The 27,782-nt window shown below is 44.9% G+C and overlaps 1 protein-coding gene across 3 annotated transcripts in view; it reads left to right on the top strand.

The window, feature by feature from the left end:
• The window catches only part of TEK (TEK receptor tyrosine kinase), a 218,417-nt gene that overhangs the window by 181,897 nt on the left and 8,738 nt on the right, over nucleotides 1-27,782 (top strand). For all 3 annotated transcript variants that reach the window (XM_030194174.1, XM_030194175.1, XM_030194176.1), the window contains 3 exons: nucleotides 260-330; nucleotides 12,011-12,051; nucleotides 20,615-20,711. In XM_030194174.1, coding sequence (XP_030050034.1) covers nucleotides 260-330; nucleotides 12,011-12,051; nucleotides 20,615-20,711 — 209 coding nt within the window. The remainder of the gene's footprint in view (nucleotides 1-259; nucleotides 331-12,010; nucleotides 12,052-20,614; nucleotides 20,712-27,782) is intronic.

Genomic DNA, 27,782 nt, shown 5'->3' on the forward strand with positions numbered 1-27,782 from the left:
AGCTGGGGACCCTGCAGTCAGTCTGTCTTTTCAGGATATTCATAATGAACATGCATGAGATACATGTACCTGCTCTGGAGACTTTCGCATTTCTCCTGCATATTCATCATGCATATCCTTAAAACTTGACAGGCTGGCTATTGGGTCCTCAGAATAGGTTTGGAAGACAGTATTCTTTTTCCTCATCTTTAATCTGGCCATACTGCTTTATAGAAAAGGAGTGCTTGTTTTTCTCATAGGTAATTGTTGTTTTCAACAGGGAAGGCTTCCAGTGCGATGGATGGCGATCGAGTCTCTAAATTACAGTGTATATACAACAAACAGTGATGTGTAAGTAACTCTCTTAAAATGTTTTAGTGTAATAACAGTACTGCAAATTATGACAGGACAAGGAATATATTTAAATCTATCCTAAGCATGAAGGGGGTAATTCTTTAAAGTAGTTTCTACTACTACTACTACTTAACACTTCTAAAGCGCTACTAGGGTTACGCAGCGCTGTACAGTTTAACAAAGAAGGACAGTCCCTGCTCCAAGGAGCTTACAATCTAATGGATAAAATGTGCAGACAATCAAATTGGGGCAGTCTAGAGTTTTCCTGAGTAGAGGTAGAATGGTTAGGTGCCGAAGGTGACATTGAAGAGCTGGGCTTTGAGCAAGGATTTGAAGATGGGCAGGGAGGGTGCTTGGCATATGGGCTCAGGAAGTTTATTCCAAGCATAGGGAGAGGCGAGGCAGAAAGGGCGGAGCCTGGAATTGGCGGTGGTTGAGTAGGGTACAGAGAGGAGGGATTTGTCGTGTGAGCGGAGGTTTCGAGTAGGAACGTAAGGGGAGATTAGGGTAGAGAGGTAATGAGGGGCTGCAGATTGAGTGCATTTGTAGGTTAGTAGGAGAAGCTTGAACTGAATGCGGTACCTGATCAGAAGCCAGTGAAGTGACTTGAGGAGAGGGGTGATATGAGCATATCGGTCTAGGCGGAAGATAAGACGTGCAGCAGAGTTTTGAACGGATTGAAGGGGGGATAGATGGCTAAGTTGGAGGCCAGTGAGGAGTAGGTTGCAGTAGTCAAGGCGAGAGGTGATGAGAGAGTGGACGAGAGTTCGGGTGGTGTGCTCAGAGAGGAAAGGGCGAATTTTGCTGATGTTATAGAGAAAGAAGCGACAGGACTTGGCTATCTGCTGGATATGCGCAGAGAAGGAGAGGGAGGAATCGAAGATGACTCCGAGGTTGCGGGCAGATGAGACGGGGAGGATGAGGGTGCCATCGACTGAGATAGAGAGTGGGGGGAGAGGAGAAGTGGGTTTGGGTGGAAAGACAATAAGCTCTGTCTTGGTCATGTTCAGTTTCAGGTGGCGGTTGGACATCCAAGCAGCAATGTCGGACAAGCAAGCCGATACTTTGGCCTGGGTTTCCGCAGTGATGTCTGGTGTGGAGAGATAAAGCTGGGTGTCGTCAGCATAGAGATGATATTGGAAACCATGAGATGAGATCAGCGAGCCCAGGGAAGAGGTGTAGATTGAAAAAAGAAGGGGTCCAAGGACAGATCCCTGAGGAGCTCCAACAGAGAGCAGGATGGGGGTGGAGGAAGATCCATGAGAATGTACTTTGAAGGTACGGTGGGAGAGATAAGAGGAGAACCAGGAGAGGACAGAGCCCTGGAACCCAAATGAGGACAGTGCGGCAAGAAGTAAATTATGATTGACAGTGTCAAAAGCGGCGGATAGGTCAAGGAGGATGAGGATGGAGTAGTGTCCTTTGGATTTGGCAGTGAACAGGTCATTACAGACTTTAGTGAGTGCTGTTTCTGACGAGTGTAGAGGGTGAAAACCGGATTGAAGCGGGTCGAGGATGGCATGAGAGGAGAGACAATCAAGGCAGCGGAGTATCTTGGAGAGGAAGGGTAGGAGGGAGATGGGGCGGTAGTTGGAGGGACAGGTAGGGTCAAGTGATGGTTTTTTGAGGAGAGGTGTGACTACAGCATGCTTGAAAGTGTCAGGGACAGTTGCAGTGGAGAGAGAGAGGTTGAGGATATGACAGATGGGGGGGGGGGGTGACAGTAGGAGAGATGGTGTTAAGTAAATTGGTGGGGATTGGTTCAGAGGAACAGGTGGTGCATTTCGAGGAGGAAAGAAGGTGGGCGGTTTCCTCTTCGGTGATATTAGGAAAAGAGGAGAAGGATGCCTGGGTTGGTTGGTTGAGGGGGTGGGTTAAAGGGTGAGGAGGAGGAGGTGGTTTGGTAGTGAATTCGAGGTTGATCTTCTGTACCTTGTCGCGGAAGTAGTCAGCCAGTGATTGAGGAGAGAGTGAGGGGGGGAGCGGAGGGCATTTTGAGGAGGGAGTTAAGGGTGGCGAAGAGACGATGAGGATTGGAGCTGAGGGAATTAGTCAATTAGGTGTAATAGTCCTGTTTGGCAAGGAATAGGGAGGACTGGAAGGAGGATAGCATGAATTTGTAATGAATGAAGTCGGTATGGGTGCGAGATTTCCTCCAGAGGCATTCAGCAGAACGGGCGCAGGAGTGAAGGTATCGGATGCAAGGGGTCAGCCAGGGCTGGGGATTAGTACGCCTTGTGGGACGGGAGATGGATGGTGCAAGGGTGTCCAGAGCAGAGGAGAGAGTGGCATTGTAAGTGGAGACAGCCTTGTCGACAGACTCGGAGGACATGATGGAGGGGAGGAGATTAGAGATACTAGAGGATAAGGTGGGAGGGTCGACGGCCTGGAGATTCCTGAAAGTAGTGGTTAGTGTAGGGTGGGACTGAGGGGGAGGGTGATGAAGTGTGAAGGTGATCAGGTGATGATCTGAGAGAGGAAGAGCTGAGGGGCAGAAGTTGGAGGGTGAGCAGGTAGAGGAGAGGACGAGTTTGGTGAGTAGGGGTGGTGGAGCTCAGCTGGAGGTTGAAGGAGGATGTCAGAGTGAGGAACTGAGAAGCGTAAGAGTCGGATGGGTCATCAGCATGTATGTTTAAGTCTCCAAGAATGAGGGATGGAGATGAGGGTTCAAGAAAAATGGAGAGCCATGCATCGAAGTCGGTAAGGAAGGAGGGGAGGGACTTATCAGGGGGGCGGTAAATGACTGCAACTCTGAGTGGCAGCGGGTAGAATAGACAGATGGAGTGAACTTCAAAGGATGAGAAGCAGTGAGACTGCGGTAGGAGGAGGGGTTGAAAACTACAGGCGGGCGAAAGTAGTAACCCGACATCACCTCTGCGGCTGACTGGGTGGGGAGTGTGGGAGAAAAGATAACCTCCATGACATAGGGCCGCGACTGAGGCAGAGTCGTCGGGGGTGAGCCAGGTTTCAGTTAGGGCGAGCAGTTGAAGAAGGGAACAGGAGATGAAGAGATCATGGGTGAAGGAAAGTTTGTTGCAGACAGAGCGGGCATTCCACAGGGCACACGAGAAGGGGAGGGAAGAGGGGGGGGAGGAGAGGAATAGAGATGAGATTGGAGACATCCCAGAACCGTTTTCTTGGATAAGACGAGGACAGGTGTGGGGGACCTGGATTGGGATTGATGTCTCTGGCGGATAGCAGGAGAAGGAGTAAGAGAGTGCAGAGGAGGGTAGGGGAGGTAGGGCGACAAAGGCGGGATGCGCTTAGGAGGAATGGGGATGGGCTAATGGCAGGAAAGACGTGATGAAGGTTGAGAGCTAGGAAGGAGGAGGGGATAGGAGAGATGGTGAGGTGGTGAGGGATGGGGGTGGGCAGGGTATTGCAGTAGTGAGCAGGACGGGAGAGGACATGGATGGGCAGTGAGTTCCTGTGGTAGTCAGCGGTAGGGGGAGGGGGAAAAGATTAGGAAGGGACAGGGCGATGAAGAGAATGTGTATAGGGGTCATAAGTAGTGAGGAGTAGTAGTGGGGAGGTAGGTAGAAGGGCTGGCAGGTGGGTAGGTAGGTTGATGGGCAGGGGGCAAGCAGGTTGATGGGCTGGGAGGCAGGCAGGTGAGGGTGAGCTGGCAGGCAGGTAGGTTAATGGGCTGGCAAGCTGGCAGGCAGGGAGGCAGTTAGGTAGTTGTGCAGGCTTGAAGGCAGGCAGGTAGTTCATGGGCTGACAAGCAGGCAAGTCGATGGGCTGAGAAGCAGGCAGGTTGGTTGATGGCAGGCAGGCAGGCAGGTAGGCAGGGGCAGATGCGATGTGACTGAAACAAGCTGGAACGGACGGACTGGAACAAGCTGGAACAGGCGGACTGGAATAAGTTGGAACAGATGGTCTGGAGCAAGTTGAAGCAGAAGATAGCGGAGCAACATGCCACATGTAATACATAAAGGGGCTCATAATCAAAAGAAAAAACATTCAAAAAATGTAATGAGAGGCAGATAGACGTGTTTCTCACACATGACATTTAAACTATATAATTAAACATTTAAATAAAAAAACCTTTAAGTCCGATAACATCAGGGCATGCTAGGGAGGTAAAATTCCTTGATGAAATCAAAGCAGCTTCATGGAGCAACCGATTCAGGAACCAACAAGAGGGGGATCAATTCTAGACCTAGTCCTTAGTGCAGCATATGATTTGGTGCAAGAGATTATGGTGCTGGGGCCACTTGATAACAATGATCATAACATGATCAGATTTGTTATCATCTCTGAAGTACACATAGGAAATACAATATATTAGTGTCACGAAATGCCCAGCCACCTGCCTGGGGCTAACCCGCGGCCACTTAGAGGGTCTATCCCCAGCACAGTTCAGGTCTGCCTGTACTTGCCGCTTGTGCTCTACACTAACACCCTCCTCCCACCAACTGAGTCCCGACTGCCTCTGGGCAAGTCTTCCACTCTCAAATTATCCCCAGTGATTTCTAGGTTACTGGGGCCACACTCTCAGTGGTCCCACAGTTCCCAGAAAGCACTCACGGACCTAACACACAAACTACCAGGATTTTTAGTCAGTCCAGACAAGAAGAGGCAGTAAACTAAAAATGTTTATTGTCATGAAAAATTAGAACAATGAAAAGAAAAAGTGCAATCAGCAAACTGTAAGAAGTAACTGAAATATGGATCAATTATAACACTATCTATACATTTGTTTATTATCTAAATAGTACCTAGGGAGATCAGGACATATAGCTGCTCAGGGTTTATCAAAGATAACTGCTCACAGGGCCTCAGCAAAGAGATTGTTCTCTGTTTTCTCCCTGGCTAAGACTGGGGCAAAAGCCAGTACATCCGAGATGAATTGAGCTCCTGGGCTAATCAGAGCCCAGAACAACAAGTTTTCAAAAGTATACTGCATCTTAGTTCCTATCTGTGTTAGACTAAAGAAAAAACAGTCACATCTCTGTAACAATTTTAAAGTAAGAAACACCACCTGCTGGCCAAACTATAGAAATACACTTCATGAAATTAATACAGTCTTACATGCTTAAAACCAACTGTTTTGGCACAATTAGAATTTCACTTTCAAAAAGGAGACTATGATAAAATGGGAAGAATGGTGGGAAAAAAACTTAAAGGAGCAGCTGCGAAGGTCAAAAATTTACATCAGGCGTGGATGCTGTTCAAAAATACCATCCTGGAAGCCCAGGCCAGTTATATTCTATACATTAGAAAAAGAGGAAGCAAGGCCACTGAAAATAATAGGAAACAGCATAAAGAATGGCAAGTCAAATGCAAAGCACTGATAAAGAAGGCAAAGAGAGACTTTGAAAAGAAGATTGCATTAGAGGCAAAATCACATAGTAAAAACGTTTTTACGTATATTAGAAGCAAGAAGCCAGTAAAAAAAAAAATCAGTTGGACTGCTACATGACCAAGGGGTAAAAGGGGCACCCAGGCAAAACAAGACCATAGTGAAGAGATGTGGGGGCCCTTTTACATAGTGGTGATAAGCCCAATGAGGGCTTACTGCTCACTCTTTTGGGACTACTGCCAGCACAATGCGGCCGCCACTACTACTACTACTATTTAGCATTTCTATAGCGCTACAAGGCATACGCAGCGCTGCACAAACATAGAAGAAAGACAGTCCCTGCTCAAAGAGCTTACAATCTAATAGACAAAAAATTACTACTATTTAGCATTTCTATAGCGCTACAAGCATTTCTATAGCACCACCAGCGGTAGTCCACCCCAAGCGTACACCATTTCCGGGGGAATAAGAAACCCCCAGAAATGGCTTACACGGCGATAACCCAGCGGTAATCGTGCTGCCTGGTTACCACCGGGTTAGTGCAAGAGCCCTTATCTGCACCTGAACGTGTGGTGGTAAGGGCTCCATGTTGCATGGCTATTTGATAAGAGTTCTCTTATTGCAAGCCATGTGTACCTGGGGTCTTTTTACCCACTATGGTAAAAAGGGCCCTGGTGCGTGGGAAAAACGGCTCCCGCTGCCATTGCAGGGCCCTTTTTCCCGCAGCTTGGTAAAAGGACCCCTAAATTAATTCTTTGTTTCAGTCTTCATTGAGGAAGGTTTGGGAGAGATACCAGTGCCAAAAATGGTATTCAATGCTGATGAGTCAGAAAAATTGAAACAAATTCTGTAAACCTGGAAGATGTAATGCGGCAATCTGACAAACTGAAGAGTAGCTAATCGCCTAGGATGTATACCGTCTGGTCCAGAGTACTGATAGAATTGATAAATGAGCTATAGTTAGTAATATGTAATTTATCTTTAAAATCAAGCATGGTACCGGAAGATTGGAGGGTGGCCTACGTAATGGAAATTTTTTTAAAGGGTTCCAGAGGTGATCCAGGAAATTATAGACCAGTGAGCCTGATTTTGGTGCCAGGCAAAATGGAAGAGACTATTATAAAGAACAAAAGTAAAGAGCATATATGTAAGCATGGATTAAAGAGACAAAGAGGGGCATTTTCAATATGATGTCTAAGTCTGAATTTGGACATTTTACACAAAACGTCCAAATCCAGAACAGGAAAGAAGGTAATTTTTGAAAAAGAAAAATGTCTATCTTTAAAAAAAGAAAGAAAGAAAGAAACAAATACTATGGACTTCTTGTATTTTGGACATTTTGTGATATGGACGTTTTATTTTTTGGTCCATTTTCAAACAAAAAAACGTCCAAATGCAAAACGTCCAAAATAGAGGCGGAATGGCTTAATGGTTAGTGCAGCAGGCACTGAGCCTGGCAACATGGGTTTGATTCCCACTATAATGGCAAACATTTCAACACACGACAGGATCCTACAGTATAATTACAGCAATGATATTATCCTTCAAACTTTGCTTCTCTACCCCTCCATCCAGCCCCGTAGCCCAGCATCAGCCATTCTCTTCTCTACCCTACCCCCCACCCATAGCCCAGCATCAACCCTTCCTTTCCCCATCATCCATCCCATTGCTATGTATCAGCCCCACCCCTCCCTCTAGTCTAGCGTCAGTCCTGTCCTATCCCCTACCCATCCTCCATAGTCTGGCATCCCCCCCCCAACCCTGAAGCACACCAGCATTCAATATAAAACTTTTTTTGTTTTTTAATGTCCTGGGCACTGCAGAGACCACCCCTATCCAGGAACCTGCCTACATTAAATATAAAGGGTTATTTTTTATTTTAAACCTGGGCACTGCAGAGACCACCCCCACCCCAAAACCCACCAACATAAAATTTTTAAAAAAGGTTTGTTTGTTTTTTTAACCTGTGCAATGAGCCTACCCCAACATTATTGGTGGGTTTCTGGGTGGGGGTGGCTCTTCACTGGCTAGGGAAAAAAGATTAAATATACCTTGTTTTCCCCTAGGCAGTGAAGCGCCCGTCCCCACCCAGAAACCCACCACCAACATTACACTCACAAAAAAAACATTCAGACAAAAACTGAAATGGAGACCCCCCCCCCCCTATTCCCTCCACCCAAAAAAGCCAGTCTCTACAAGCAGGGCAATACAGGTAAGAGAGAAACAAATGTTTTTTTTCTCCTGTACTCTGCAAAATACAAAACTAAAAAAATATATATATTTAAAACTTTTTAAAAAGGTACATTTCACAAAGTATGCACATCTCAATCTTTAAAAAATATTAAATAAAAATAATTGTTTTCTTTTTTTCCTTTGTTGTCTGAGCACTTTATTTTTCTGATTGAGCTAGTCCCACTCTCCTTCACTTTCCATGTGTCAGTCTTCTAAATTCTTTTCCAGGTTGGCTTTTCCATTTCTTGTCTTTCCTCTTGTCGTCATCCTTTCCCATTCAATCACCAAGTCCCACTCATCTTCTGCTCTGTTCCCCTTCACCCCACACCCCTAGTCACATCCATCTTCTGCTCCTTCTCCCTCCCTCCACCCACACCCTCTGGTCTCATCCACCTTCTGCTCCCTCTCTCTCCCCCACAACCCCTAGTCCCATTCATCTTCTGCTCCCTCTCCCTCCCCCAAGTCCCACTCATCTTCTTCTTTGTTCCCCTTCTCCCACACCCCTAGTTGCATCCATCTTCTGTTCCTTCTCCCTCCCTCCACCACACCCTCTAGTCCCATCCATCTTCTGTTCCTTCTCCCTCCCTCCACCACACCCTCTAGTCCCATCCATCTTCTGTTCCTTCTCCCTCCCTCCACCACACCCTCTAGTCCCATCCATCTTCTGTTCCTTCTCCCTCCCTCCACCCACACCCTCTAGTCATATCCATCTTCTTCTCCCTCTCCCTTCTCTCACACCCCCTAGTACCATTCGTCTTCTGCTCCCTATCCCTCCCCTCACACCCCCTAGTCCCATCCATCTTCTGTTCCTTCTCCCTCCCTCCACCCACACCCTCTAGTCATATCCATCTTCTTCTCCCTCTCCCTTCTCTCACACCCCCTAGTACCATTCGTCTTCTGCTCCCTCTCCCTCCCCTCACACCCCCTAGTCCCATCCATCTTGTGCTCCTTCTCTATCTCTCTCTCTTACTCTCCCCCCCCCCGGTGGTCTCATTTTTTTTTACCCTTCGCCTCACCCCTGTCTCTCTCTTGCTTTCCTTCCAGCACCCCCCCCCCCTCCACCGCCACCACAGCACTGGAGTCTTCTTTCTCTTCTTCCAGCCCTGTGGCGCCCGGTATCACCCCCCCTAGTTTTCTAATCCTTCGAGTCACCAGCAGCTTCAGCGAGAAAGCAGTACACACACTGCTTTAGACCTACCCCGGAAGCCCTTCTCTCTCCTACAGTTTCCCTCCTACGCGGGAACAGGAAGTTGAAGCAGAAAGAAAGGCTTCTGGGGGCAGGACTAAAGCAGTGTGTGTACTGCTTTCTCGTTGAGGCTACCGACAGCTCGGCGATTAGAGGACTCGGGGGGGGGGGGGGGAGCAATACCGGGTGCTGCGATGCTGGAAGGAGAGAAGAGAGGGGTGCTGCTGCAGTTCGTTTGGGGGGGCAATTGCCCCCGAACTATGCCCATGCATTCTTGAGAGCCACTCTTTTTCCTGTCGGCTGCCTAAAAGCACGTGGCATAAGCTGCCATGGCAGAACTCAAAGGCTGTGCACTGATTAGTTGGAGGAGTAGGGAAAACTGGGTGGGCCTGAGATGTGATTGGGTGGGCCTGGGTCCACCCAGGCCCACCCGTAGCTACGCCCCTGCTCCACAAGTGTAATAAGTAGGGGGAGGTAGAAGCCTTAGCCCACCTCTCTGCAGTGCACTGCACCACTACTAGACTACTCCAGGGACCTGCATGCTGTTCTAATGGATCTGAGTACAACATCTGAGGCTGGCAAGTAATATTTTTAATCACATTTTTTGGGGTGGGAGGGGGATAGTGACCACCGGGGGAGTAAGGGAAGATGAGCCCCGATTCCCTCCAGTGATCATCTGGTCATTTGGGGCATCTCTTGTGTGGAGTAGAGGAGTAGCCTAGTAGTTAGTGCAGCAGACTTTGATCCTGGGGAAATGGGTTCAATTCCCAAACAGATCTAGCTTAAAATGTCTAAGTTGTAGTCCTGGACACTTTTGTTTTGTTCCATTATGGCTGAAAAACGTCTAAGTCTTAGGAATGCCCAAGTCCTGCCTTGAACATGCCCCTGGCAAGCCCCCTTGAGATTTGGACAGACTTCTGACAGACATCAGAGAAAAACGTCTAAAAAGAGGATTTGAAAATACTGATTTGGACGTTTTTGTGAGAAAAACATCCAAATGCAGACTTATGTCACTTTTTGGATGTTTTTCTCTTTTGAAAATTAGCCTGATAGTCAACATGGATTTAGCCAAGGGAAATGTTACCTCACCAATCTACTTACTACATTTCTTTGAAGGGGTGAATAAACATGGATAAAGGTGAGCTGGTCGATATTGTGTATCTGGATTTTCAAAAGTCATTTGACAAAATACCTCATGAAAGACTCCTGAGGAAATTAGAAAGTCATGGGATAGGAGGTATTGTTCTATTATGGATAAATAACTGGTTAAAAGATAGAAAACAGAGAGTAGGGTTAAATGGTCAGTATTCTTAATGGAGAAGGGTAGATAGTGGAGTTCCCAGGGGCATGTGCTGGGACTGCAGCTTTTTAACATATTTATAAATGATCTAGAGATGGAAATAACTAGTAAGGGTAATTAAATTTGCTGATGACACAAAATTATTCAAAGTTGTAAAATCGTAAGAGGATTGTGAACAACTGCAAGAGGATTTTACGAGCATCCAAATGGCAGATGGCGTTTTAAGTGAGCAAGTGCAAAGTGATGCACATGGTGAAGAAGAACCCAAACTATAGCTATGTGATGCAAGGTTCCACATTAGGAGTCACCCACCACCCAGGAAAAAGACCTAGGTGTCATTGTTGGTAATAGGTTGAAACCCTCTGCTTAGTGTGTAGCGGGGGCTAAGAAAGCAAATGGAATATTAGGTATTATTAGGAAAGGAATGGAAAACAAAAATGAGGACATTATAATGCCTTTGTATCACGCCATGGTTTGACCGCACCTCGAATATTGTGTGCAATTCCGGTCACTGCACCTCAACAAACATAGAAGAATTAGAAAAGGTACAGAGAACAGCAATAAAAATGATAAAGGGGATGGAACGACTTCCCTGTGAGGAAAGGCTAAAGCGGCTAGGGCTCTTCAGCTTGGAGAAGAGATGGCTGAGGGGAGATATGATAGAGGTCTATAAAATAATGAGTGGAGTGAAACGGGTAGACGTGAATTCCTTGTTTATTCTTTCCACAAATACTAGGACTAGGTAGTATGCAATGAAGCTACTAAACAGTAAATTTGAAGAAAAAAAACTGGACAAATTATTTCTTCACTCAAGATGTAATTAAACTCTGGAATTCAATGCCAGAGAATGTGGTAAAAGCAGTTAGTTTAGCAGGATTTTAAAAAGGTTTGGATAATTTCCTAAACGAAAAGTCCATAAGTCATTATGAAGATGGACTTGGAAAATCCACTGTTTATTTTCTAGGCTAAGCAACATACAACAATCTATTTTACTGTTTTGGGATCTTGCCAGGCATTTGTAACCTGTCTTAGCCACTGTTGGAAACAGGATACTGGGCTTTCTGGACTTTCAGTTTGTCCCGGTATGACAATGCTTATGTTCTTATGTTATGAAAGAAATTGTCCTCCTTGTCATACAGTACTGCAAAGGGCTTTGTGATTGCTTTTTTTTTTTTGCCTTATGTCTGCCTTCCTTAACTTTTGCATATTTTTCTTTGTTGGCTTTCTTCTACCTAAGACAATGTTGTGCAGTTCTGGTAATCTGTGGGGTCTTTTACTAAACGTTAGCTCGAGTTATCTTCAGCAGGTTCCATTTTATTCCAATGGGCCTGCTGCAGATAACTCAAGCTAATCTTTAGTAAAAGACCCCCCTGGCTTTTTTTTTTTTTTGTATATGTGTGTCTTACAGTAGGTGTCTTTTTCCCACTGGGGATTGTGTTGGCAGTTTATACTAGATTGCCATTTTCTCTGACCATTTGTGTCATTTTTTTTACTGTCTCTCCAACATACTGCAATGTAGGGTTTCAATTGTATCAGCTGAGAAACAGTTGCCTGCATAGAAATATGTTGAAGTCTTTATTTACACAATTACATTGCCAGTTTTTATTGTGAATTATAACACAGAAGTTACTGACTTTTACCATTTTATTTACAGATGGTCATATGGGATATTATTATGGGAAATTGTGAGTTTAGGTGAGTATTGTTCTTACTTGCTTGTACTGACTGCAATCACATTTTATGCTGATATTCTATCCAGCTTATAATCGAACGAGAATAACGCCCAAGTTCCGACCTAAATCGGGAGATGGGCGTTCTTCTCACAAAAACAAATAAAGCGGCATAATCGAAAGCCGAACTTTGGACGCTTTCAACTGCACTCCGTCGCGGATGCGGACAAAGTTGACGGGGGAGTGTCGGAGGCGTGGTGAAGGCGGAACTGGGGCGTGGTTATCACCCGAACAGAGATGGGCGCCCTTCGCCGATAATGGATGCGTTTGTAGCTAGAATTTAGGGCACTTTTCCTGGACCCTGTTTTTTGACGAATAAGGCCCCAAAAAGTGCCCTAAATGACCAGATGACCCCCAGAGGGAGTCGGGGATGACCTCCCCTGACTCCCCCAGTGGTCACTAACCCCCTCCCACCACAACAAATGATGTTTCACAACTTTTTACTTTCACCCTCAAATGTCATACCCTCCTCCCAAGCAGCAGTATGCAGGTCCCTGGAACAGTTGTTAGGGGGTGCAGTGGACGTCAGGCAGGTGGACCCAGGCCCATCCCCCCCCTACCTGTTACAATTGTGCTGCTTAATGCTACTAGTCGTCCAACCCCCCCAAACCCCCTGTACCCACATGTAGGTGCCCCCCTTCACCGCTTAGGGCTATAGTACTGGTGTAGACTTGTGGGCAGTGGGTTTTGAGGGGGATTTGGGGGGCTCAACACCCAAGGGAAGGGTGCTATGCACCTGGGAGCTCTTTTACCTTTTTTTTTGTTTTTGTAAAAGTGCCCCCTAGGGTGCCCGGTTGGTGTCCTGGCATGTGAGGGGGACCAGTGCACTATGAATCCTGGCCCCTCCCACGAACAAATGCCTTGCATTTATTCGTTTTTGAGCTGGGCGATTTCATTTTCCATTATCGGTGAAAAGCAAAAACGCCCAGCTCACACCTTGGCGAATAAAGCATGGGCGTCTATTTTTTTTAAAAAATACGGTTCACTCCGCCCCTTCACGGACCCGTTCTCGGAGATTAACGCCCATGGAGATAGGCGTTTCTGGTCGATTATGCCCCTCCACGTGACCCAAATTAACCGGTTTTTTTAATCCTTTGTTTATTGATGGATGGATCCACAGACTTCACATGTAATTGAAAAGCTAAATACAGTGCAAAAAGAGCCCAAAGGCCCTGTTTACTAAGGCACATACTGTTTTTAATGCGCCTACAATTAGCGCGCGAGCTAACCATGTAGGCGCCTATACGGATATTGTAGACGCATACACAGTTAACGCACTTACATGGTTAATGTACATTAAAAATGTTATAGCACGTATTACTACTACTACTACTATTTAACATTTCTAGAGCGCTACCAGGGTTACACAGTGCTGTACAAAAAACAAAGAAGGACAGTCCCTGCTCAAAGGAGCTTACAATCTAAAGGACAAGGAGTGCAGACAATCAAAAATTACTAATGTGGCTTAGTAAACAGGGTCCCAACTATGTGAGTGATTTAGAAAAGGAGAGAGTTAAGTTCACAAACATATACTGTATTTACATTTTAATTAAAAAAAACCTCATAGCTAACAAGGATATGTATACAGTATATATAGAACAAAGGGCTGCTTCTATAGAAGTAATTACAGATGTAAACAGTTTAACACTACCACAAGACTATTCATAAAAAAAAAAGTTAAAAATGTGTTTCATTTTTTAAATACATCCATTATTCTACATGATAATTCAATGATCTTGGTGGTAAACTATCAAGACTCAGGAGGGTAGTTACTAAGATGTAGTAGGATGGCATTTTACCATACCATAGTGTGACTCCCACAGTACATGAATAACACAACTTTGTAAGCTGCATTATTCATCGACTCCAAAAGTATTCTTAAAGAGGCAGGAGTTGAAATGCGTTTCCCCCCGCCCCCCCCCTGAAGAAATGATCCTACAGAACACCCTCCAAAAGAGCCCTCTTCTCCATAGGGATGCCCCCTCTCCATAGAGACTGCTCCAAAGACCCTCACCCCCCTGTAGGCCCCTGGGCCTACCTCTTTGAATCTGGTGGTTTAGGCGGATCCAGAGCAGGAAGGCTGGTGTAATCCATACAGAAAATCAAAAGGCCATACAGTCCAAAAATCCAGAGTCATGAAAATCTGTACATTAAGGCTGTCTTCACAAATTGCTCCCTAGCAAAGAACCTCCATGGGTTCTTGTCTCAGTTACTCCTACCCCTGCAGGCACTGGGTTCAAAATTGCACTGGTGGACCCCTAGTAGTAGTCTTGCGGTTTTACCTACAGGGGTCAAGCTGCCATTTAAAGGCTTGACCTCATATGGCTGACTTACAAGGGCTAACTATTTTAGCATAATAAAATGATCTGGGGAGGAAGGAAATGAAGGTATTCTGAGGGCATGTAGTAGATGTATGCCTGTACCTTACATTTTCAAAAGATATGCATGCAGACAACATGCTGCTAAAGTTTCTGACATTACATCCTCATTTTACTTCACATAAAAGTCTGTACATACCCTTTATACACAGTTTTCAAACTGACCTCAGGAACCTTGTGTTTGAAAATCACCTTGTTCTGTGTTGGTTTTCAAGTACATATACAACCGCTACGTTACTGAAAAATCATCTCTGCATATATAATTATGTTTTTAAAATAATCTCATCACATTTTTGATCAAATTAGGCATCATACACACTACCTTTATCCATACTGAAAAGAGCAAACAGTGTTTGCTAAAATATATCCTGTTAGGAAAGGGAAAGGGATAGGGACTTGATATACCGCCATTCTGTGGTTTTTGCAATTATATTCAAAGCGGTTTATATAGTATATACAGATACTTATTTGTACCTGGGGCAATGGAGGGTTAAGTGACTTGCCCAGAGTCACAAGAAGCTGCAGTGGGAATAGAACCCAGTTCCCCAGGATCAAAGTCCACAACCAATTATGAACACTTGGCAATAATTGGAATTTACGTGTGCATCTTTTTAGGCATATTCTAAAAAGAGGTGTGTGTAAATTCCAACGGAAGAGGAAGGACAAGACCTGCACAGCAGAGGCCCATCTTACAACCAGTACTAGAAGACTCCACTCCCATTTTCAATCTATCACAACATAATTTCAACTCCACCGAATTAGGTATCCTCAAGAAGGGTTTATCTTTTGTTCCCATGACAGGATACAATGCCTTCCATACTCGAGTCGACTTTTCAAATTCCATAGGAAGTTACAGATCATACACACCTTCTCCAAATCTGAAACTCCATACCAAGATATATCCATCGTCAAGAAACCTTCCGCATGGATTCCTTCAGGTCAAGCACATCCTTTGATTACAGCATTCCAATCGTGTGTTGAAAAAGACATCAAGAAACTTGAAAAAAACAAGAAACCTCGATATTACAACACAGACCCCAACCAGAGAAATTTCGTGCTTTCCTTATTCAATTTAAGCCTATGAGCAGTGATCCAATTTTCTATTATGAGAAAACATTTTGTTATACCTGTAAGTGTTTCAGACCAGTTTGATTGAACAGGGCACACAATTGAAATATCATCTGCATATATGAAAAAAGTTAAATTAGCCTCTTCCAAAAGAATACCCAATGATTGTAATAAAACATTGAACAAAGTAGATGACAAAGGAAAGCCCTGCGGAACTCTACTGGGTGATCTCTAGTAGTCTGAAAATTCCTCATTCCATTTTACTACATAAGATCTGCTGGTAAGAAAACCTTGAAACCTCTATGATCCAGAAATACCAAATTTGCTCAAAATAAACAACAGGATTTCGTGATCCACTAAATCAAAGGCACATGAAAGGTCGAATTGGATTAGGATGGCGCGTTTGCCTTGGCTCAGCAATGTTTTTCCCAAGGCACAATCGAACCAACCACAGTTTCTGTACTATAAAACCTTTGAAATCCAGACTGAGTTGTAAAATATCATATTTATCCAAATATGTTTGAAGCTGTTGTATAACAAGACTTTCCATTAATTTTGTTACAAGTGGTATAGAGGCTATAGATCTGTAATTACTAACCTCATTTAGATTTCCATTTGAGTTTTTTGCCTTCATCTCATGGAAACATACCCTCTTGAAACTGATTATTAATCCACTGAGTCAACAGATGTATATATAGTGGAGAAGCATATTTCATTAAATATTCAGGACACGCATCTAATCTACATGAAGACTTAGCATATTTCAGTAGTGCTCTCTTAGTATCACTGATAGTGATTTTATCAAATTCCAGCCACATCCTATCTGCCAAAATGGTAGAATTAGGTAAGACCGCATTCATAATAAAATCATCTCGCATTGGCAACTGTACCCTTATATTCTCAACTTTATTTTGAAAATATTGGGCAAATTTCTTAACTGATGGAATTTGTTGCCCACCTAGCTGAACTAAATCCTCAGATCTAACAAAGGAATCAACCAAATTGTACAGCTTTTTAATATCAACCTTATCTTTACCTACTACTACTACTACTTAACATTTCTAAAGCGCTACTAGGGTTACGCAGCGCTGTACAGTTTCACAAAAAAGGACAGTCCATGCTCAAAGGAGCTTACAATCTAAAGGATGAAATGTCAAGTTGGGGCAGTCTAGATATCCTGAATGGAGGTGTAGCGGTTATGTGCCGAAGGCGACATTGAAGAGGTGGGCTTTGAGTAAGGATTTGAAGATGGGCAGGGAGGGGGCTTGGCGTATGGGTTCAGGTAGTTTATTCCAAGCATAGGGTGAGGCGAGGCAGAAAGGGCGGAGCCTGGAGTTGGCAGTGATGGAGAAGGGTACTGAGAGGAGGGATTTGACCTGAGAGCGAAGGTTTCAAGTAGGAACGTAAGGGGAGATGAGGGTAGAGAGGTAGTGAGGGGCTGCAGATCAAGTGCATTTGTAGGTAAGTAGGAGAAGCTTGAACTGTATGCAGTACCTGATCGGGAGCCAGTGAAGTGACTTGAGGAGAGGGGTGATATGGGCATGCCGGTTCTGACGGATGATAAGACGAGCAGCAGCGTTCTGAACGGATTGAAGGGGGGATTGATGGCTAAGTGGGAGGCCAGTGAGGAGTAGGTTGCAGTAGTCAAGGCGAGAGGTAATGAGAGAGTGGACGAGTGTTCGTGTGGTGTGCTTAGAGAGGAAGGGGCGAATTTTGCTGATGTTATAGAGAAAGAAGCGACAGGTCTTGGCTATCTGCTGGATATGCGCAGAGAAGGAGAGGGAGGAGTTGATAAATGTGGGATAATGTGGGAGGGTCAACAGCCTGGAGATTTCTGGAAGTGGTGGTTAGTGTTGGGCGAGACTGAGGGGGAGGGTGATTTAGAGTTACTAATTTAGAGTAAAGCTCTTCTTTTTTTGAGATAGCCCTCTTATAAGAACAAACTGCTATTCTCTAATTATGTTTATTTGCCTCTGTGGGAACTCTCTGCCATAACCTTTCCTTTTATCTACACTCCCTTTTTAAAGAAAGCAATTCTTACTTAAGTATGTAAGTATTACCACACTGAGACAGACCAAAGATCCATCAAGCCCAGCATCCTGTTTCCAACAGTGGCCAATCCAGATCCCGAAAAGTTCAATACATTTTATGCTGCTTATCCCAGAAATAGCAGTGGATTTTCCCTAAGTCAATTTAATAATGGACTTTTCCTTTAATGAAGCTGTCCAGACCTTTTTTAAACCCCACTAAGCTAACCGCCTTTACCACATTCTCTGGCAATGAATTCCAGAGTTTAATTCCACATTTTGAAGAAACATTTTCTAATTCGTATTAAATTTACTACTTTGTAGCTTCAACGCATGCCCCCTCGTCCTAGTATTTTTGGAAAGGGTAAACAAATGATTCACATCTATCCGTTCCATTCCACTCATTATTTTATAGACCTCTATCATATCTCCACTCAGCCATTTTTTCTCCAAGCTGAAGAGCCCTAGCTGCTTTAGCCTTTCCTCACTCCTACCCTCATTTCCCCTTACGTTCCTACTCGAAACCTTCGCTCTCAGGTCAAATCCCTCCTCCATCCCCTTTATCATTTTTATTGCTCTTCTCTGCACCTTTTCTAATTCCAACATATCTTTTTTGAGATGCGGCAACCAAAATTGAACACAATATTCGAGGTGCGGTCGCACCAAGGAACGATACAAAGGCATTATAACGTCCTCATTTTTGTTTTCCATTCCTTACCTAATAATAACTAGCATTCTATTTGCTTTTCTTAGCCGCCGCAGCACACTGAACAGAGGGTTTCAACATATCATCAAAAATGACGTCAAGATCTCTTTCTTGGTCGGTGACTCCTAACGTGGAACTTTGCATTACGTAACTATAGTTCGGGTTCCTCTTTCCCACATGCATCACTTTGCACTTGTTCACAATAAATGTCATCTGCCATTTAGACACCCAGTCTCCCAGTCTCTTGTAATTTTTCACAATCCTCTCGATCAAACCACTTATTAGATTGCCTAATCCTATCGATCAAACCACTTATTAGATCGCCTAATTACTCTAGTCTTCTTAGAAGACGAAGCAATTCTCTCTGACCTAATTCAAGATAGGATTAAAAATTTAGGGGTTGATATTCAAAGTTATTTAAATGACCAGGAGAGGCTCCTAGCTGTTTAAATCACTTGTCCAGGGTTAACCGCAGATAATCAGCAGCATTTAACCAGACAGTGCCACTGAATATCCCCTGTAACTGCCCATGCTGAAACCAGCTAGTTTGTGGGCGGTTTGAGGGCGGAATTATAGCAGAGTGTAAACTTAGCCAGCTAGCTAACTTTGGGGATATTTGACTAAAGCTTAGCTTGAGTTATCTTCAGCAGGGCCCATTTTATTCCTATGGGCCCTGCTGCAGATAACTCAAGCTAAGCTTTAGTAAAAGACCTCCTTAATGTGGTAAGATAACTGGCAACGGTCTGAATAACAGCCAGTGACCTTTTTGGCCATCCCCCTCCCTACTTTCTATTCATGGAACATCCCAAAGCCCCCTCCAATCACCCCTCCCTCCCACCAGAAGTATGCCCCCCCCCCCCCCACTTTGCAGGATCCTCTCTCCCTCCCACTCCCCAGGAAGTACATCATGCCCCCCCCCATCAAGATCCCATTTCCTCCCTCCCACTCTCCAGAACATGAAGACCCCTCCAGCAGGATCCCCCTTCCTCCCCCTGGAAGCGCATTGTGACTCTCCCAGCAGGTCCCCCTCCCTCCCATCCAACTCTGGAAGCACTTCATGACCCCTCTACAGGATCCCCATCCATCCCAGCCCCCTGGAAGCACATCATGGTCACCCCCTGTAGGATCACCCCTCTCTCCCAATCCCACAGAAGCATATCATGTCCTCCTCCCTACAGGATCCCATTCCTTCTCTCCATAACATGTACACCCCCTTCCCCCCGCAGGATCCCCCTTCTATCCCGCTTCCCTGGAAGCACATTATACACCCTGCAGGATCCACCTCCCTCCCACTAGAGGTCGTAGCAGCCATTTTGAACAGGTTGCCACACCTTTCAGGGGCGAGTGGGCATTGCTCCCACTCGTTTGCCCTGCTAGACCACCAGGACCACCCAGGTAGGCCAGGGGGCCTACAGGGGTAAGAGACTTGGGTTTGCCATCTTCTGGCTTCGGGTAGGAGGGTGGATCAGGATGGGATGTATTATGGTTTCTGGGCGTGGGAGAGGGGATGCGAAAGTGGGAGATGCTATGATTCCTGGGCAGAAACCCTTATGCAGGTCCTGGCTGAATATCGGTTGGGACCCACGTAAACTCCAGAGACCACTTTTGTAACAGCCCAGATATTCAGTGCTGGTGCCCACACATGGCCCAGCACTCAATATCGGGGGCTAATTTAGCCAGTGACGGTCAGTGTTTAAAAAAACAGTAACCGCCTCTGGCTGAATATTGGCCAGGTTATTTTTACCACTAATTTATGCTGTTGTAGCATAGGTCCCATTTTATGAAAGGAGATGAAGGGCCCTGTTTACTAAGGTGCACTAGCATTTTTCGTGGGTGCTAAAAATTAGCACATGCTAACCGTGTAGACGCCCATTATGGGCATCTATACAATTAGCAAGCTCTAATACTTAGCACATGCTAAAAATGCTTGCACGCCTCTAGTGCGGCTTAGTAAACAGGGCCCCTAGCTACTAAAAACAGAGGGTAAAAGTAAAATAACACATCTTTACTTTAGCCCACATTGATAATTTCCACCCTAAATAAGGGATTCTCAACCCAGTCCTTGGAACACACCCAGCCAGTCATAGTCAAAGTCTCATGAATATTCATTGTGGGTATTCTGAAAACCTTACTGACTGGGTGTGTCCCGAGGACTGGGTTGAGGACCCCTGTCCTAAATGCATAGGGAGAGAAACTCTTTCTAAATCATTAAGAAATGAATTTGAAACGAGGAATCAATGAAGACATCATGGACTCCTTTCACTTTTCTGCTAACATTGATAGAAACTCTCAAAAGCCAGGAAATTCCTACAGTGATTTATCTTTTGTTTTTTTTTGTTTTTTTAATAGGAGGAACACCCTACTGTGGAATGACATGTGCAGAACTCTATGAAAAATTGCCACAGGGATACAGACTCGAAAAACCACTCAACTGTGATGATGAAGTGTAAGCTAAAAAATATTTATCTATAAAATAATAAGAAACCTTAAAGTATAGGGGCCCTTTTACTTAGCTGCACTAAAATGTAGCCAGTACAATCCCCGGCATGGGGCTTTCCCATGTGCTGATGCCACTTTTAGGACAGTGGTAAAATGGCCCCATTTTCCGTTTTGTCTTTTAATGGCCATGCGCTAATTTCTCCATTAGCGCGTGGCCATTAGCATGTGAGCTCCTACCAAACACCTATTTTCTAGGCAGTAACGGCTCCCGCACTAACTGTACGCTAATCGGTTAGAATGCGGTGATATAGCTATGTTAACAGATTAGCGCTGGGCACGCCTATTCTCCATCTCCTGCGCTAAAAGATATTTTCTATTTTTTAGCATGTGGGTAGCACGCACCGAATAAAAATCTATTGTGAGGTGCCTAAGTGTGCCCGCAGTAGTGCCTTTCACCCTGCAGAAAGCATGCGTTAATGCTTACTGTAGCTTAGTAAAAGGTCCCTTAATTTAAAAAAAATAATAATTTATTTGCACTAATTTCTAAATAGAAGATATCGTTTCCCTTGGCAGTATACTGCCCTGAAAAGTCAGAACACAATAGCTCAAAGTTTTGCCAAAACTAAGCTAACTCGCCCGATGTCCTGTAGTTACTGTATATTTCTTACCATGGAAGCCAGATAACATTTGGATGCATTTTCAAGCCTGTAACAAAAGCCCAAAACACAGTATCTTTCGATAAGTGGGAAATATGTTAAGCTAGAACACAGTACTTTATTAGTTTTGGTCAAGAACTACATCATGGGAATTTATTTGAAGATATCAGCTTTTTGAACTTTTCTCATATTTACGTTCTCAAGTTACTGTGTTTTGGCTTTTCAGATTAGTATACAACAAATATATACATCAACTAAAAACTTTTAGGGCCTCTTTTACCAAGCGACGGGAAAAGGGGCCCTGTGGTGGCATTGGTGTGCGGGTTTGCCACACCGAGGCCCCCTTTTACTGCTACACAGAAAAAGGAAATTCCGGGCGGGGGACAGAAATGGCCATTTGGTAAGTGAAACACTTGTTGCATGTGAAACACACCCAGTGCTACAAAATACAAAAGTATTTTCTAGCACCTTAGTTGCCGTGCGCCAGGTACCACTGCTTTGTAAAAGGGCCCCTTAATTAGATATCTGATTCTAGGGGTTTATCAGTTGCAAATTTAGGTGTTTATTTACAAGCCTGTGAGGGGCTTTGGGAGGATATTAAAATCTGTGTGCAGTATATATTGGTACTAGCCCGTTAAAACAGGTGAGATTTGTAATTCTCACCTCCATGTCCAGCAAACCTCCTCTCTCCCCTGCCCTCCCCTCCCCTGATCCATGTCCAGCAACCCTGCTCTCTCCCCTGCCTTCCCCCAATATCTAGCAACCCTCCTCTTTCCCTTGGCCTCCCCCCCCGTCCACCAACCCTGCTCTCTCCCATGTCCTCCCCCCATGTCCAGCAACCCTCCTCTCTCCCCTGCCCTTCCCCCATGTCCAGCAACCCTCCTCTCTCCCCTGCCCTCTCCTCCATCGATCCATGTCCAGCAACCCTGCTCTCTCCCCTGCCCTCCCCCCATGTCCAGCTACCCTCCTTGCCGCCGCTCCCTCCCCCCTCCGTGCCGGGCCCCCTGCACTGACATGAGAGTGCCTCTCACCTCCGTGTAAAAGCGCTCCAGGCAGCAGCAGAGTCTGCAGCGCTTCCACACGGAGGTGAGAGGCGCTGTCATGTCAGTGCAGGGGGCCTGATATGGAGGTGGGAGGGAGCGGCGGCAGCAGCAGCGACGACGTCGGGGATGGGGGGGAGGGGGGAGGTTGGTGCGCCGGCGATGTTCCTTTCCTTAGTCTCCAGGCTCTCCAGCAGCAGCGGCAGGCTGGCAGCATCCGTTTCCCTCTCTGTTCCGCCCTCTAACGTCATCACGTCTTGACGCGAGGGCGGGACAGAGAGGGAAGTCTCTACTGCGCATTTGCAGGTGAGTCGGTCACTTGTTTTTTATATGTTTGATTTTGTGTGCAAAATTAAATTTTTGCTATATTTTTAGATGGATTCCATTTTCCATGTATCTCCTTCTCTTATTTGTCATCATACACACCTCACCCACACAGATGCAGAAACACACATCTCCACAAGCATCTCACTTATGCCCCCTAACAAACCCATATTTTCAATTCCCAGCCAAAGGTAACTCCACCAAAAAACCTTTCATACTGTTACGCCTGTCACAGGAAAAGTGAGCCCTTGGGCCACTGCCGAGGAGCGGCAGCTGCAGGAGAATCACCCAAAGAGGAGACAAGGCAGAACACAGACAGACAGGTACAACCCGAACTGGAGCGGCTGGGCTGGAACAGAAGCAAAAGCAGCAAGCAGGAGAATAGTCCACGAAACAAGCAGAGTCTTACTGGCAGGCAGCAAAGTAGCACGGAAACCAGGAACCACACAGAGTCAGTAGGCTGGCAGCAATCAACAGGAACTCAGGAATCAAGCAGGGTCTTGGGCAGGCAGCAATCAGAAGAACAAACCGGGAAGCAAGCAGAGTCTTGGGCAGGCAGCAATCAGAAGAATAAACCAGGAAACCAGCAGAGTCTAGCAGCAACAGAAAGTAGCAAGGAAAGCACAGCAACAAACACTCACAGAAGAACACTCTTATTATTATTAGCATTTGTATAGAGCTACCAGACACATGCAGCGCTGAACACCTGATACAAAGAGACAGTCCCTGCTCAAAAGAGCTTACAATCTAAGTAATACAGACAGACAAGACAGTTACGGGTGAGGGAAGTAATGGGAGCTAAAAAGCAGCAGTGAAAAGGTGGGTTTTCAGCTTTGAAAACAGATAGAGATGGAGCTAGACATATAGGTCCAGGAAGTCTATTCCAGGCATAAGGTGCCGCGAGAGAAAAGGAGCGAAGCCTGGAGTTAGCAGTGGAGGAGAAGGGGGGCGACAAGAGAGATTTGTCCAGTGAGCGGAGTTCACGGGGAGGAATGTAGGGAGAAATGATAGTGGAGAGGTAATGGGGGGTTGCAGAGTGGATGCATTTAAAGGTCAGTACGAGAAGTTTAAACTGAATGCAGAAGCAGATAGGGAGCCAGTGAAGTGACTTGAGGAGTAGGCTAGTGTGGGTATAACGATTCTGGCGGAAAATAAGTCGTGCCGCAGAATTTTGGACAGATTGGAGAGAAGAGAGACGGCTGAGCGGAAGACCAGTGAGAAGTAAATTGCAATAGTCCAAGCGAGAGGTGTGGATAAGGGTTTTGGCAGCGTATTCAGAAAGGAAGGGGCGAATTTTGCTAATATTGTAGATAAAAGAACGACAGGTTTTGGCGATCTGTTGAATATGCGCAGAGAAGGAGAGAGAGGAATCAAAGATGACTCCAAGGTTACGAGCCGAGGAGACAGGGAGGATGTGAGAGCCATTGACAGAGATAGAGAAAAGGGGAAGAGGGGAGGTGGGTTTAGGGGGAAAAACGAGAAGTTCAGTTTTGGACATGTTGAGCTTTAGAAGGCGTTGAGACATCCAAGCAGCAATGTTGGACAAGCAGGCTGAGATTTTGTCCTGGATTGAGGTTGAGATTTCAGGGGTGGAAATGTAGATCTGAGAGTCATATAGAACACAGAATGTCTGCCCAGCATTGGACTTTGTTCCTCACAGCTGGAGTTATCATCTAAGCACCACTCCTGTCAATCATAGTAACATAGTAACATAGTAGATGACAGCAGAAAAAGACCTGCATGGTCCATTCAGTCTGCCCAAGACAAACTCATATGTGTATACCTTACCTTGAATTTGTACCTGTCCTTTTCAGGGCACAGACCATATAAGTCTGCCCAGCAGTATTTCCCGCCTCACAACCACCAGTCCCGCCTCCCATCACCGGCTCTGGTACAGACCGTATAAGTCTGCCCTCCCCTATCCTCGCCTCCCAACCACCACCCCCTCTTCCCCCCACCTGCTCCGCCACCCAATTTCAGCTAAGCTTCTGCGGATCCATTCCTTCTGCACAGGATTCCTCTATGCATATCCCACGCATGTTTGAACTCCGTTACCGTTTTCATCTCCACCACCTCCCGTGGGAGGGCATTCCAAGCGTCCACCACCCTCTCCGTGAAAAAATACTTCCTGACATCTTTCCTGAGTCTGCCCCCTTCAATCTCATTTCATGTCCTCTCGTTCTACCGCCTTCCCATCTCCGGAAAAGATTCGTTTGCGGATTAATACCTTTCAAATATTTGAACGTCTGTATCATATCACCCCTGTTCCTCCTTTCCTCCAGGGTGTACATGTTCAGGTCAGCAAGCCTCTCTTCATACATCTTGGAACGTAAATCCCATACCATCCTCGTAGCTTTTCTTTGCACCGCTTCCATTTTTTAAACATCCTTCGCAAGATACGGCCTCCAAAACTGAACACAATACTCCAGGTGGGGCCTCACCAACGTCTTATACAGGGGCATTAAAACCTCCTTTCTTCTGCTGGTCACTCCTCTCTCTATACAGCCTAGCAATCTTCTAGCTACGGCCACCGCCTTATCGCACTGTTTCGTCGCCTTCAGGTCCTCAGATACTATCACCCCAAGATCCCTCTCCCCGTCCGTGCCTATCAGACTCTCCCCGCCTAACACATACGTCTCCCTTGGATTTCTACTCCCTAAGTGCATCACTTTGCATTTCTTCGCATTGAATTTTAATTGCCAAACGTTAGACCATTCTTCTAGCTTCTTCAGATCTTTTTTCATGTTTTCCACTCCCTCCGGGGTGTCCACTCTGTTGGAAATCTTGGTGTCATCCGCAAAAAGGCAAACTTTACCTTGTAACCCTTCGGCAATGTCACTCACAAATATATTGAACAGAATCGGCCCCAGCACCGATCCCTGAGGCACTCCACTACTCACCTTTCCCTCCTCCGAGCGAACTCCAGTCCTGTCAATCATAAAACATTAAACCAAAAAAATAGGGTAGAACCCTCAGCACATTCCTCCTGTAGAAAAAAACTGGTTTAAAAAGTCAGACCTTAAGAGAACTCTCTATAATCATAAAACATTAACATCCATAATGCCATTTTTGTTATGATACCATCCTCTATATAGGGCTCTGTGCATATGTCATTCCTTTTTCGAATTCCGTCACTGTTTTTGCCTCCATCATCTCCACTGGGAGGACACTGCAGGCATTTACCAACCTCTCTGTAAAAAAAATTTCCTGACATTACTCCTAAGTCTGCCACCCTGCAACCTCAATTCATGTGCTCTAGGTTACTGCTTCCTCATCTCTAGAAAAGATTTGTTTATATATTAATACTTTTCAAGTATTTAAGAATTAAAGTTTGTGACTGTGACTGAGCCATCAAAAGCTAAAAGGGCAATTCTATAAAGGGGAACCTAAATTTAGGCATGATTTACATGCATTAATTTATAGAATAGGTGCAACTATGCAGGTAAATGGCATCACTAATTGACATTTACCTGCATAGGTGCTATTTCTATAAGCAGTGTGCCTAGGTTGCATAGTGCACATCTGCAAGAGGGGTGCTAATGTAGAAGGAGCAAGGGCATGTAATAGGTGTGTCAGCTAATGACACATGCACTTATACAATTCTGTCAGTTGTGTGCCCACTTACGCATGTCATTGACATGGCTTATGTGACTGTGGCTAATGACGTGACTCTGTTGCTCCCCATTCCTGGTCCCTCATTTGACATTAGAACACATGCAGAACATTGCATTAATACTGTAGAGAAATGGGTGTCTACCCATAGGTTAAAACTGAATGTTGAGAAGACTAAGTTCTTTTATTGCCAGTCCTCAATTTCAATCTCTACAACAATAGAGTCTGAATATTAACATGACTGACTTTCCTTTTGTTTCAGAAATGAAGGTCCTGGAAATGATATTGGATAGAACTCTTTCATTTGAAAAACATATCACTTATCTTGTAAAAAAAAATTCTGTTTAAGATGGCTTGCGTCGGATCTGTAATTAATTTGACTCTTTTCAATTTAAACTTCTGATGCAAGCATTAATCTTAAGCCAACTAAATTTGGTAAAGGCAGTTAGTTTAACGGGGTTTAAAAAAAGGTTTGGACAGCTTCCTAAAGGAAAAGTCCATAGACCATTATTAAAATGACTTGTGGAAAATCCACTACTTATTTCTCGGATAAGAAGCATAAAATATATTGTACATTTTTAGGATCTTGCCAGGTATTTGTGATCTGGATTGGCCACTGTTGGATACAAGATGCTGGACTTGATGGACCTTTGGTCTGTCCCAGTGTGGCAATACTTATGTACTTATGTAAACTATTGCATTCTGTTGTGCCTTCAGTGCTAAGGGCAGCTTGTTCCACTCTGAGGGGCTGGCTACAGAAAACAGGCCAGTTTTTGTAATATTCAGACACAAGCGTCTTAAAGTCTTAAAGTTGGCACAACAAGTGCACAAGCACTTGCTGAACGCAGTGATCTTGACAGCACATAACGCTGAATACACTATGTAGATAGTACGAGGAGTCCTGGTGTAATCACAAATGAACTAGTAGCAGCAATTTAAATCTGATTCTTTGCCCCATAGGAAGCCAGCAGCTCCCGCAGTAAATGAGATACATCTTCAAATTTCAAAAGTCCATACAACAAATGTGTACTGTCTTCAATGCCTGTATACACGAAACATGCAGGCCCAAATATACAATATTACAGAAATCCAAAGTACTTATAGTACCTTTTGGAAATCACCCCAAGATAACATAGGTTGCAATTTACTCAATAATTGTAACTTAAAATAATTTTTAATCACTGCCAGTAAAAGGTATTACAGCCTACAAAAAAATCCCAACTTTCTCTGGTATCAATATGGCTACCAGGTGTTTTAAAATGCGAGTAAATATGTGCGCTAAAACAAGCATATCTCCATACAAATACCATTTAAATGAAGGAAAAGTGAAGATACTTACCTGTAGCAGGTATTCTCTGAGGACAGCAGGCTGATTGTTCTCACAAGTGGGTCAACGTCCACGTCGGCCCAAGAATCGGTATTTTGCAAGCAAAATAAAAACAAAGT

This window comes from Microcaecilia unicolor, chromosome 2 (assembly GCF_901765095.1).
Source record: "Microcaecilia unicolor chromosome 2, aMicUni1.1, whole genome shotgun sequence".
Classification (NCBI taxonomy): Eukaryota; Metazoa; Chordata; class Amphibia; order Gymnophiona; family Siphonopidae; genus Microcaecilia; species Microcaecilia unicolor.